Source organism: Perca fluviatilis, chromosome 11, assembly GCF_010015445.1.
Source record: "Perca fluviatilis chromosome 11, GENO_Pfluv_1.0, whole genome shotgun sequence".
Classification (NCBI taxonomy): domain Eukaryota; kingdom Metazoa; phylum Chordata; class Actinopteri; order Perciformes; family Percidae; genus Perca; species Perca fluviatilis.
In genome coordinates this window covers 498033-510736 of record NC_053122.1, presented here as the reverse complement: position 1 = coordinate 510736, position 12704 = coordinate 498033, and the positions used below count along the sequence as shown (strand labels likewise).

General features: G+C 40.1%; 1 protein-coding gene across 1 annotated transcript in view; it reads left to right on the top strand.

Annotated features, from left to right (window-relative positions):
* The window catches only part of LOC120568381 (deleted in malignant brain tumors 1 protein-like), a 54467-nt gene that overhangs the window by 2181 nt on the left and 39582 nt on the right, over positions 1 to 12704 (top strand). The window contains exons 3-6 of the mRNA XM_039815875.1: positions 1783 to 1848; positions 2593 to 2836; positions 4248 to 4570; positions 6491 to 6814. Coding sequence (XP_039671809.1) covers positions 1783 to 1848; positions 2593 to 2836; positions 4248 to 4570; positions 6491 to 6814 — 957 coding nt within the window. The remainder of the gene's footprint in view (positions 1 to 1782; positions 1849 to 2592; positions 2837 to 4247; positions 4571 to 6490; positions 6815 to 12704) is intronic.

Genomic DNA, 12704 nt, shown 5'->3' with positions numbered 1-12704 from the left:
TCACATCAATGCGATAAGGCATTGAACATTTTATATTTAAAACAGCTTATTATGTAGGGTTAGGGTTAACCCTGTGTGTGCTGGTGCCTCATCTATTGACATTTCTGAATGCCTTCCTACAGTTGCTTCATAAAAGATTTCCACACAAACAAACGTACATGTGTCATTAATATGAGAAAAAAATTAGATTTTAACTGTGCCGGACGCAGGTCGGGCTTCGACAGAAAAATGTGGCCCGATCCGCACTTTAACCCTTTTCCTCCCGTCGACCATGCACTAGTTGTCCTCCTGGGTCTGTTTCGCCAGTTTATACAGTATGAAGAATAAATTATCACCCAATTCTGTTAAATCTTCTTAGCCAACTTCTTTCCAAACTATTACCACTAGTTTTACACTTTTTTTTTTAATATATGGTAACAAAAAAAAATCACAGTATAAGTCAAAGTTTAGTGAGGATACTGTTTTGAAACTATTTCAATTTTGTTTAATAGCAGCCAATAATCACACTTGTTGTCCTCCCGGGTAAAAATTGACCTGGTCTGTTTTGCCTATTAATAAACCATAAAGTATAAATGATCACCCAAATCTATTTCATGCCTTCTTGACGACTTCATTCCAACTCATTACCACTAGTTTTACACTTATTTTTGGAATTTATGGTGAATAAACTTAATTTACTTGAAATAATATAAATTTCTTGGAGTAAAATAAGCATAAATTATCAATTATTTTCATTATAGTTAAGATCAGATGAATCTATGTTTATTGATAATCACTCACTGGTATATGATAGTGATTAGTCAGGATACTGGTTTGAAACCATTTTTTTTTTTTTTAATGGCAGCCAATAATCACACCTGGTGTCTTCCCAGGTAAAAGTGACCTGGTCTGCTTTGCTTGTTTATAAAGCATAGACCATTATAATTAATCCAGAGGCCTCAACTGCTAAAGTAAAGGCAACACTCCAACATTTAGTGGAATCCTTTTTATTTTACTTTAAGATGATATCACCAGGTCCTGAGTTGGAAATTCAGTGTATTCCCTAGGATGACTGCTTTAGCCTGGTGAATGGCACAAAACTTATGTAAAAAGGAAATACGTCACTTTTAAAGATGTTATGTTTGTCTGGCTCCACATAAAAAAAATAAAAAACTTCACAGATTTTAAAACACAAAAAAGGTCAGCATAATTGAGGTCTGACAATACAAGACTACTGGAAGGCTACTGTTGCGACAATGTTATCTGAACTTCACCTGTTGAACTGACTTTAGCAGTTTAGCTAACACACTCCTTCCAGCTGTTACAGTCGTGAACTAACCACAGACAGTTGCATTCTTCATGGACTGACGTTGGTGTGAAGCTGTAGAATGGATATAGGGGAAGCACAATGGATATTTGGTGTTATTTCTGGCATTAAAAAAAAGATTTTCCCGTTGGCCTGGGGGGACCTTTGGTACTATCAGCATCTCTAGTGGACTTTGTTGTTCTTTGGGCCTAATCAGATGTCAACACCATGATGTATAATAACTGCGCTGAAGGTGAGACCTGTCTGAGCGACGACAACATCAACTGGAGGAATCGGGAAATATGATATCCAGGGGTTTCAGGTCATTAATGTTACATAGGGCTTTTGGGGGAGTTCCACTAAAGAGGTTCAAGAACTTAATTCCTGAATTGTGATGGTGGGCCGCCCTTGATCCAGACATTCTTAAAGGGCTTTCACGTTATCTGTGGGGACAATCTGTTCACTGTCATTCTGTTTTTAACTTTTTTAATTTGTAGCTCCAAAACCTCAGCTGAGGTTGGTAAATGGTAACACACCATGCTCTGGTAGAGTGGAGATCCTCCATAGAAACCAGTGGGGAACAGTGTGTGATGATTTATGGGATATAAACAACGCCGATGTGGTCTGCCGACAGATGAGTCTGCAACTAGTTCTGCTTCCTTTGATTTTTTATTAATAAGGGAAAAACTTCCACTAATGAACCCTGACAAAGCACACCTGTGAAGGTAAAACCATTTCAGGTGACTACCTCATGAAGCTCATTGAGAGAACACCAAGGGTTTGCAGAGTTATCAAAAAAAGCAAAGGGTGGCTACTTTGAAGAATCTAAAATATAAGACATGTTTTCAGTTATTTCACACTTTTTTGTTAAGTACATAATTCCATATGTGTTCATTCATAGTTTTGATGCCTTCAGTGAGAATCTACAGTGTAAATAGTCATGAAAATAAAGAAACACATTGAATGAGAAGGTGTGTCCAAACTTTTGGCCTGTACTGTACATATATATATATATATATGTTTCTTGAAACTGCACATTCATATGGCTCTTTGTAGTTTTGCTTATTTAAAGCTAATGTACTTGCACTTACTACTTGTTGTCTGGAGTTTGCACCTTCAGGGTTTGCTTTGGATGAATGCATCAGTTAAATGACATGTAATGTAATGTAATGTAATGTAATGTGATGGAGTGAGACTGTGTTGGTTTTCACGTTATCTGTGGGGACAATCTGTTCACTGTTGCTCTATCTTTAACTGTTTTAATGTGTAGCTCCGACGGTGAGGTTGGTAAATGGTACCAACCTCACATAACAACCAGTGGGGAACAGTGTGTGATGATGGTTGGGACATAAACGACGCCGAGGTGGTCTGCCGACAACTGAGATGTGGCCCCGTCCAGTCGGCAACTAGTTCTGCCTCCTTTGGAAAAAGCACCGGACCGATCTGGATGGATGATGTTGCCTGTACAGGCAGCGAGTCTTTGCTATCAGAATGTGGACATCGAGGGTTTGGCACTCATAACTGCCGCCATCATGGAGTCATCTGTTCTGGTTAGTGACATTTAGTTGTGTCCAGAGGTGTAGTCTAGGTTTTTGTAGTGAGTATACTGTCATTTTGTCCCTCCCGGCATTAGACTCACCCATCCCAGAGCGACAACCCCATAGGATTCTTTGTAATGTTACCGTGTAAAACATCGGCCTCATCTGGTTCATTTCCTGTAGTTTCTGTAATGTTAACGTCTGCTGCAGAGACACCTAAAGCTCCAGTATAGCTTCAGGAGTAGTGGAATGAGCTCCCTTTTGACATCAGGATGGCCGATAACCTAAGCATCTTCCGCCGAAGGCTGAAAACACATCTCTTCCGACTATACCTCGGATAAACATGAAAAAATAAAAATAAAAAATAAAAATAAAAATATATATATATATATATATATATATATATATATATATATATATATATATTAGGGCTGTCAGCATTAACGCAATAATCACGATGCGATTAAGGGCCGAGAGTAACGCGTTAATTTTTTTCAAATGCATTAATCGCATGCCGCCATTAATTTATTTATTTTTACTTTACTCTGTTTCGCGTTGTGCCTAAGGCCGGTTACACACTGGCTGCGTGGGCGTGGCGCATCCGTTTATATTAACAGGTTAGAGCGTGCACACTATTTTTCATGCGACACGCAAGCGTGTTGGAAGCGTTTCCAGACAACATAGAAGAGGAAAAGATGTTTATATGTCGTTTAGACACAAAGACATATTAATCAATGTTTGAAAGTCTCTAGTTTTTGACATAAATGCAGATATATATAAATGTAACAAAAAAAACAATTTTCTAATAAAGCACCTGTCAATACAGAAGGAAATATTTTGGAGCCCATTTTGCCGTCAATACTGACGACGTTGTCTTTGCTGTTATTACATCAGTCTATATTTATGTTTAACATGGTATTTCATTTTATCAATGGGAAAAATACATGTGTCCAGACAATGCTAGCAGCAGCACCGCGTCAGACACCTTTCTGGTGTGTAAAGACATAGAAAAATCCACGCAGCTGACACGCAACAGAAACGCCACGCTCATGCCACAAAGGCAAGGTGTAACCGGCCTAACAGGCTACTAATTTGTCCCTTTGCCATACTGTCTCGTAACACATCCTACTGCTGCAGACTGCAGGCATGATGGAGAAAGACAGCAGCAACACAATTCTGAATTGCGCTTTTTAAATTTCCAAAACTTCCGAATGGGTCGACAGGGTTGCGTACCGAAATTCGGTGCTTATACGGCAACGGTGCCTTAACGACCGGTATCTACCGGACCGAATAGCAACGCAGATTTTGGTGCCTCATTCCGGTGCCACTGATATGTCTGTGATTCTCTCTGATGCTCTAATGGTTTTCACGTTATCTGTGGGGACAATCTGTTCACTGTCGCTCTGTTTTTAACTGTTTTAATTTGTAGCTCCGAAACCTCAGCTGAGGTTGGTAAATGGTAGCACACCATGCTCTGGTAGAGTGGAGATCCTCCATAACAACCAGTGGGGAACAGTGTGTGATGATGGTTGGGATATAAACAACGCCGAGGTGGTCTGCCGACAGATGAGATGTGGCCCCGTCCAGTCTGCAACTAGTTCTGCCTCCTTTGGACAAGGCACCGGACCGATCTGGATGGATGATGTTGCCTGTACAGGCAGCGAGTCTTTGTTATCAGAATGTCGACATCCAGGGTTTGGCACTCATAACTGCAACCATGGTGAAGATGCTGGAGTCATCTGTTCTGGTTAGTGACATTTAGTTGTGTCCAGTGGTGTAGTCTAGGTTTTTGTAGTGAGTATACTGTCATTTTTTCCCTCCCAGCATTAGACTCACCCATCCCAGAGCAACAACTCCATAGGGTTTTTTGTAACGTTACCGCGTAAAGCATCCGCCTCATCTGGCTCATTTCCTGTAGTTTCTGTAACGTTAACATCTTCAGCAGAGTCATCTTAAGCAGCAGTATAGCTTCAGGAGCAGGCTTACCAACACACTGAGAGAATGGAGTTTAAATTTGTTGTTTCATATATCTAGCTACTTTAGTGATTCACATTAGTTAAGTTCAAATTTGCGCAGTGTTGTTGTTCCTCTGCGACTCGCAACACAGACGGTGAATTTATGAACGTAAGTGTGAAAGTTCTTTGATCGTTACGTAATGGTATCCTGGCGTTTTTGTAAGTGGGTATAATGAAATCCTTGACCTTTCCTAGTGGGTATACTCTGTATAAAAAAATAAGATATATATATATATATATATATATATATATATATATATATATATGTATTAAGGCTGTCAGCATTAACGCATTAATCGTAATGCGATTAAGGGCGAGCATAACGCATACATTTTTTTTAATCGCATTAATCACATACCGCCATTTATTAATTTATTTTCACTTTACTCGGCTTCGCGTCGTGCCTAACAGGCTACTATTTTGTCCCTTTGCCATACTGTCTCGTAACACATCCTGCTGCTGCAGGCATGATGCAGAAAGACAGCAGCAACACAATTCTGAATGGCGCTTTTTATTTTCCAAAACTCCCGGACGGGTCGACAGGGTTGAGTACCGAAATCCGGTGTTTATACGGCACCGGTGCCTTAACGACCGGTATCTACCAGACCGAGTAGCAACGCGGATTTTGGTGCCTCATTCCGGTGCCACTGATATGTCTGTGATTCTCTCTGATGCTCCAAAACGAACGTTAGAGGCAACAGGAGCATCGCTGCACGTCACGCTAGTTAACATAATACACCCGACAGCAGGTAACGTTAGCCTGCCGTTAGCTAGTAGCTGGTTTAAACACTATTACAATACTGACAGCTAACGCTAAACGCTGTAAAGTTTGTCTGTATTTCACTGTAGAGGATTCCAACACCAGGATGTAACAGTCTGCAACCGCCGTTGTCGGAAAAACACAGACGGTGCGTTAACCTGGTAACCTACAGCCTGGTGGTGCATTCAAAGTTATTTTTAAATGCCCTTTTCCCATCTTGTGGTTGTTTTTGTCGCTCAACAGCTATTTACTAGTGAAATAGGTTATTATTATAGTTATTACATTATTATTAAATCATTTCATTTTGACCATATGGCCTTAGCAATAAACAAGCCGTACTTTAATGTTGCCGACTGTTGTTCAGTACTGTTAAGGCACCGGTACCGTTTATAAAGTACCGCTTTAGCCCCGGTATCCAAACCAAACAATACCCAACTCTAATATTGATTCTAGATTCAAATGTGTGACTAGATTCACACAGTTTTTCTTTTGTTTACAGTAAGTAAATAAATAAATAATAAACAAATACAAATTTTAAAATCAAGTGCATAAAGTCACTTTCTTTACATTCATTTGATTCCCAATCAATATACACTGGTAAGAATTGCTTTCCATTGTTAATATGTACTTAAAAACAGTTCTGAAATGCAAAATAATAGAATTTTAATCATGATAAAACATGGGATTAATTGCGATTAACTATAGAAATTCAGTGACAAAAAAAAATAATTTTTATAATTTTATTTATATATATATATATATATATATATTTGTATATATATATATATATATATATTAGGGTTGTCAATGTAATGGAGTGAGACTGTGTTGGTTTTCACGTTATCTGTGGGGACAATTTGTTCACTGTCGCTCTGTTTTTAACTGTTTTAAGGTGTAGCTCCAAAACCTCAGCTGAGGTTGGTAAATGGTAACACACCATGCTCTGGTAGAGTGGAGATCCTCCATAGAAACCAGTGGGGAACAGTGTGTGATGATAGTTGGGATGTAAACGACGCAGAGGTGGTCTGCCGACAGCTGAGATGTGGCTCCGTCCAGTCAGCAACTAGTTCTGCCTCCTTTGGACAAGGCACCGGACCGATCTGGATGGATGATGTTGCCTGTACAGGCAGCGAGTCTTTGCTATCAGAATGTCGACATCCAGGGTTTGGCACTCATAACTGCAACCATGGTGAAGATGCTGGAGTCATCTGTTCTGGTTAGTGACATTTAGTTGTGTGTCAAATGTGAAGTTCAGCAGAAAACCAGTTACACTAGCTTCCTTTTCTACTTGTTGTTCACAAAACTCTGAACAACAAGTTGAACTTAGAACACAAATGCACACATCACCAACCAGACTAATATGATTGGACAAACAGGTGCCAGTAATTTCTTCACTTGGTAAATTATCTTTTAAACTGAAAAACATCATCCATGTATGGTTCAATTTAAATGGGAGCAAGACATTATTTATATCTCCCCATTCACTACCAGTGTCGCGCTAATCTGGCGGAGGTGTGGCTGTCTTCTGTGTACCTGTCATTTCTGTCTGCTGCATGCCGCCTCCCCTGAGCGTGCTCTGCATAACAGCCCTCTAGTGGCTGTGTGCGCACTCTGGTGCAGGCTCAACCAGGTGAACTGAATTAAGGTAATTAGGAGCTCTTGCTTAGTCAGTGGCTCACTGTGAGGAGAAGAAAGACAAAGAGGACAGCAGAGGTACAAACTCTTTTACTGTGAGGAACTGGTACTTTTGATCGTGACGGGCTAGCGGTAAGCTCATTTGGAATCTTGTTTCACAGACTCTCATTTTTGGATCATTTTGTCTGATTGGTCCGTTTGTTTGTTTAGTTGTTTGGTTGTCTGTTTGGTGTTAAATGAGGGAAATGTGTTAATGTTGGAGATAAAGTTGAGAGTAATTGATGACTGCATGGTTTAAAGGGAATGTTAAAACACTAAATGCTTAGATTGATAGCTTCTAGGGTAAAACCAAGCTGTGTTGCCTGTAGAGTGCATTTGATCTTTTATGTGATAAAAATAACTGTTTGTCTAATGCTGTTTCTTTTTCTTTCTTTATTTAAAGGTTTTCACGTGTTTCCTGATCCTATTGCATCATTGTATCAACTGATAAAAGGAAAAGAATAAACATTCTTCTGAGTGAAATTCCAAGTCTGGTCCTTTTCAAGTGTGGGCACCTCACAGCTATATAACATAGCAGATACAAACATATTATTACTGAAATAAAGTCCCATGCTGATCCACCGGAAGGGGAGGGACTTTGCCTCTCTAAACTATCAAATACCCAAAATGCCTGCTGTTTACAGTTCTGGCTCCCAAATGGTAGAATGAGCTCCCTATTGACATCAGGATTTTTTTTTTCTTGAAGCTGCACATTCATATGGCTCATTGGAGTTTTGCTTATTTAAAGCTAATGTACTTGAACTTACTTCTTGTTGTCTGGAGTTTGCACCTTCAGGGTTGAACGCACTTAATTGGAAGTCGTTTTGGATAAAAGCATCAGCTAAATGACATGTAATGTAATGGAGTGAGACTGTGTTGGTTTTCATGGTATCTGTGGGGACAATCTGTTCACTGTTGCTCTGTGTTTAACTGTTTTAAGGTGTAGCTCCAATGGTGAGGTTGGTAAAGCCTTTTTTATCAGAAAGGGTTTGGCACTAATAACTGCTGCCATGGGGAAGATGCTGGAGTCATCTGTGCTGGTTAGTGACATTTAGTTGTGTCCAATGGTGTAGTCTAGGTTTTTGTAGTGAGTGTACGGTGATGTTTTCTCTCCCAGCATTAGACTCGCCCATCCCAGAGCGACAACCCAACGTTTTTTTTATAACATTACGGCGTAAAGCATCCACCTTTTCTGTAGTTCTGTAACATTAACATCTCCTGCAGTGTCATCTGAAGCAGCAGTACAGCTTCAGGAGCAGGCTTACCAAAACACTGGGAGTGGAGTTTAAATTAGCTTTCGTTTCATATATCTAGCTACTTTAGTGATTCACATTTGTTAATTTCAAATTTGCGCAATGTTGTTGTTCCTATGCGACTCACAACACAGACGGTGAATTTATGAACGTAAGTGTGAAAGTTCTCTCACAAAACAATTATCGTTACGTAATGGTATCCTGGCGTTTTTGTAAGTGGGTATACTGAAATCCTTGACTTTTCTTACTGGGTATACTCTGTACATCTGCGTATCACGTAGACTACACCACTGGTTGTGTCAAATGTGAAGTTAAGTAGAAAACAGTCCAGTTACACTAGCTTCCTTTTCTACTTGTTGTTCACAAAACTGTGAACAAGTAGAACTTAGAACACAGTGAATAACTTTACATCTGAAGCATTTAAAGACTCCATTTGTCCGTTGTTTATTTCTAAAATAACACAACGTATAAAAGGCTCCATTACCTTGTCCCGCGTTATGGGTCCGTAGCAGATGTTTTTGTAAAAATAGGCTAACGATTCTGTCATAATAACACGACTTTCTGTTGCACAGTAGAGAAATTGCCATATAGTCAGGAGAAGCTCGCAGGCAATCCATGGGACGTGTATGCATCATACAGTCAAGGGAGAATCCCATAGAGTCCATGAAAGAATCGGAACAAAATATTTCAGCAACATTTTGCTCCTGTTCCTACGCTCATGGACACGCTCTCTGTCTCTGTAAGATTGGGAATGATTGAGATTTCTGCGCAGCAACGCTTACCGGAAAAGTGACTTCACTGGTCTCCATCGAAGTCTACGGCGTTGATGTGTCCATTTCTTTCACTGTCTATGATTGTCCCTAATGTGTTTCATCTTGTGTTCCAGATGAACTTAGTGATTTTCCAGAGCCGGAGTTGGTGTGTGGACAGGATCACCTGCGTCTGACAGTCCAGAAGAGGCTGCTGGAGGAACCAGCAGGTTGACCAGCAGGAGGCGATGTGGTACCTGGTGCAACGAAGGAAGAGTATCTGTGGAAACGTGGTAGAGGTGAGTTCGGTTAGACATCTCAGAATGTCCACCATATCTGATACAGTTCATATCTGGATATTTAAAGGACAATTCCGGTGCAAAATGAACCTAGTGGTTAATAACATACGTGTACCGAGTCGACCGTTCTCTGAGACATGTTTTCATGCTAATCGAATGTGTCTCTAGCTTGAAACAAGTTAGTGCAAATCGCTGATTAGCTTATAATGCTAGTCTTCGGGGCAGAGGGTAAAGTAAAAAGAAATCTCTATTTCTACACCACTAACAAGTCTCAAAATATCACCCCCAAAAAGGCAATAAACCAAAAAAAAAAATTTTTTTTAATTAAAAAGTTTATTAATATAAAAATTTTTAAATATTTTATTTTTTTTTTGTTTTATTTCTTTTTTTTTTTTTAAAATTCTGATTCATGTAGCCCAAAATGAGGGTTCCTTTAATGCAAGGTTCAGTCTTTATAATTAATTTAAATTGTTGTGCTATCTTACAAAGTTCTCAATGCTTCAGTTTACATGTAGGGACCCTCATTATGCTACCGTTAAGTGTGGTGCTATTTTGAGCCTTGTTACTGGTGTAGAAATAGAGATTTCTTTTTACTTCACCCTCCCTTCTGAAGGCTAGCGTTAGCAGCTAATCACCGGTTTGCAGTAGCTTGTTTCAACCTAGAGACACATTTGATTAGCATGAAAACATATCCCAGAGAACGGTCGACTCGGTACACATATGTTATTAACCACTAGGTTCACTTTGCACCGGAATTGTCCTTTAAATATCCAGATATGAACTGGATCAGATATGGTGGACATTCTGAGAACTTACCACGAACTCACCTCTACTATGTTTCCAAGATATACTCTTCCTTCGTGCACCAACGGTACCACATCTCCTTGCTGGGCTACCTGGTCGGCAGCGGGTCGATCAGGTGAGCGGAGGAGGCGTTCAGCCCTCGTTCCTCCAACAGCCTCTTCTGGACTGTCAGACGCAGGTGATCCTGTCCACACACCAACTCCGGCTCTGGAAAATCACTAAGTTCATCTGGAACACAAGATGAAACACATTAGGCACAATCATCTGAGACAGACAGTTAAAGAAATGGACACCGCAATGCCCTGTGTGTCCTGTGTCCTGTTTCCTGTGTGTCCTGTGTCCTTTGTCCTTGTGTCCTTGTGTCCTTGAGGCCTGTGTCCTGTGTCCTGTGTCCTGTGTCCTTGTTTCCTCATGTCCTCATGTCCTCTGTCGTCTGTCCTATGTCCTCATGTCCTGTGTCCTCTGTCCTGCAGCTGGACGCTGATGATGCCGAGGAGAAGGAGGGGCAGGACGAGTACTCCCAGCTGCAGATGCCCGTGTGATTGGTCCATCCTTCATTAGCATATCTGACCCGTATCCTGTAGCAACGCTGGGCAGCAGACTGAACACGCTTCTGAAATCACGTTTTTATAAAACACTAACTGTCTTCTCTGTCTTCCTGATGACTCTGTCTATATCATTAAAGGCACATAAGATATATATAAGATTCTTGGCATATTTACTTTCACATGAGTTTTTCATTGTCTCTGCACACTAATTATATATATATATATATATATATATATATATATATATATATATAGAAAGAGAGAGAGAGAGAGACGTGGTTAGAGACGAGAGCTTGTGACCGGGAGGTTGCTGGTTCAATCCCCAAACAGACAGATAAAAAATTCTGGGTGGGGAAAGTGAAAGAGCAGCGCTTGTCCCTCCCTCATTACCACCACTGAGGTGCCCTTGAGCAAGACCCTTAACCCCAACCGCCAGTTGTACTGGGCAGCTTTCATAAATGAATCTGCATAGACATAAAACATCATGTAATTGTAACGTGTGTGTGTCATCGGTCATCGGGCATTCCTTACAGTTAGGTTGAACATATTTTTAAGACCGGTATATCCACATACTGTCGTCACATATCATCTCTTTCATCCTCTCTGTGTGTGGCTCAAGGGAGTTGTTCTCCGTCGACCGTTGTTTTTTTGGATGAACACTGAAATGTCTTGTATTTTATATTTTTTAATCCAGTGTTTTTAAATTAAAGCTTTGTTGAAACTACAATTACCTGGATGCATAAATGAATCACCATAGACATAAAACATCATGTAATTGTAACAGGTGATGTTTACAACTTCACCAAAACATCCTATTTCTTCATTAAATCTTTTATTTTGGGGATTTTACGTGTGGCTTTGAGTGTGTGTTTGTGCTTGCGTGCATGTGTATGTATGTGTATGTGTGTGTGTGAGTGTGTGTCTCTGTGTGTGTGTGCATGCTTGTGTGTGTGTGTGTGTGTGTGTGTGTGTGCGTGCTGCAATGGGAAAATAACATTTAAATGTGACCTCTTGTTTTTGTCCTCTTTTTAAGTGATTCTCTCATGCTAAAATTAAAGGACAGCTTGAAACTATTGTATGCCTGACGTAAATAGAAATATGTATTAAGTTAATTTGCAACTGTCTTTCAGCACATTCTGTTCTTAAAGCAGATTAGAGATAAAGCAGGAACTGCACCTTGGGACAGGGTGAGATAGTGGGCAAAGGGGAAGAAGTCAGATTGACCCCGGCCCAATAGATGTCTCCTATTTTTAACTTCCTGTGATTGTCTGCTAGTAGTGATGACTCGTGCTCACCAAGGAAGGATGCACCTTGTGTTCTGAAGTGTATATAACACAGTGTATTTTTTCACTCGGGGAAGAGACATTTTCACAATGAGCTGCTGTGCCATTATGAAATTGTGTTACTCTTTGTACTTGCAAGTATAATTAAATTACAAAGACAAAATTGGTTTAATTTTCAACTGTCTTTACTTGTTTCACTTTTCTATTTTTTAAAAACCACGCCTGCTGCACAAGAAACTTCCATCACATTGCGTGCATGTGTGCATGTGTGCGTGTGTGTGTCTTTGTGTGTGTGTGTGTGTGTGTATGTGTATCTGTGTGTGTGTGTGCATGTGTGCGTGTGTGTGTGTCTCTGTGTGTGTGTGTGTGTGTGTGTCTCTGTGTGTGTCACTGTGTATGTGTGTGTATCTGTGTGTGTTTGTCATCGGTCATCGGGCATTCCTTACAGTTAGGTTGAACATATTTTTAAGACCGGTATATCCACATACTGTCGTCA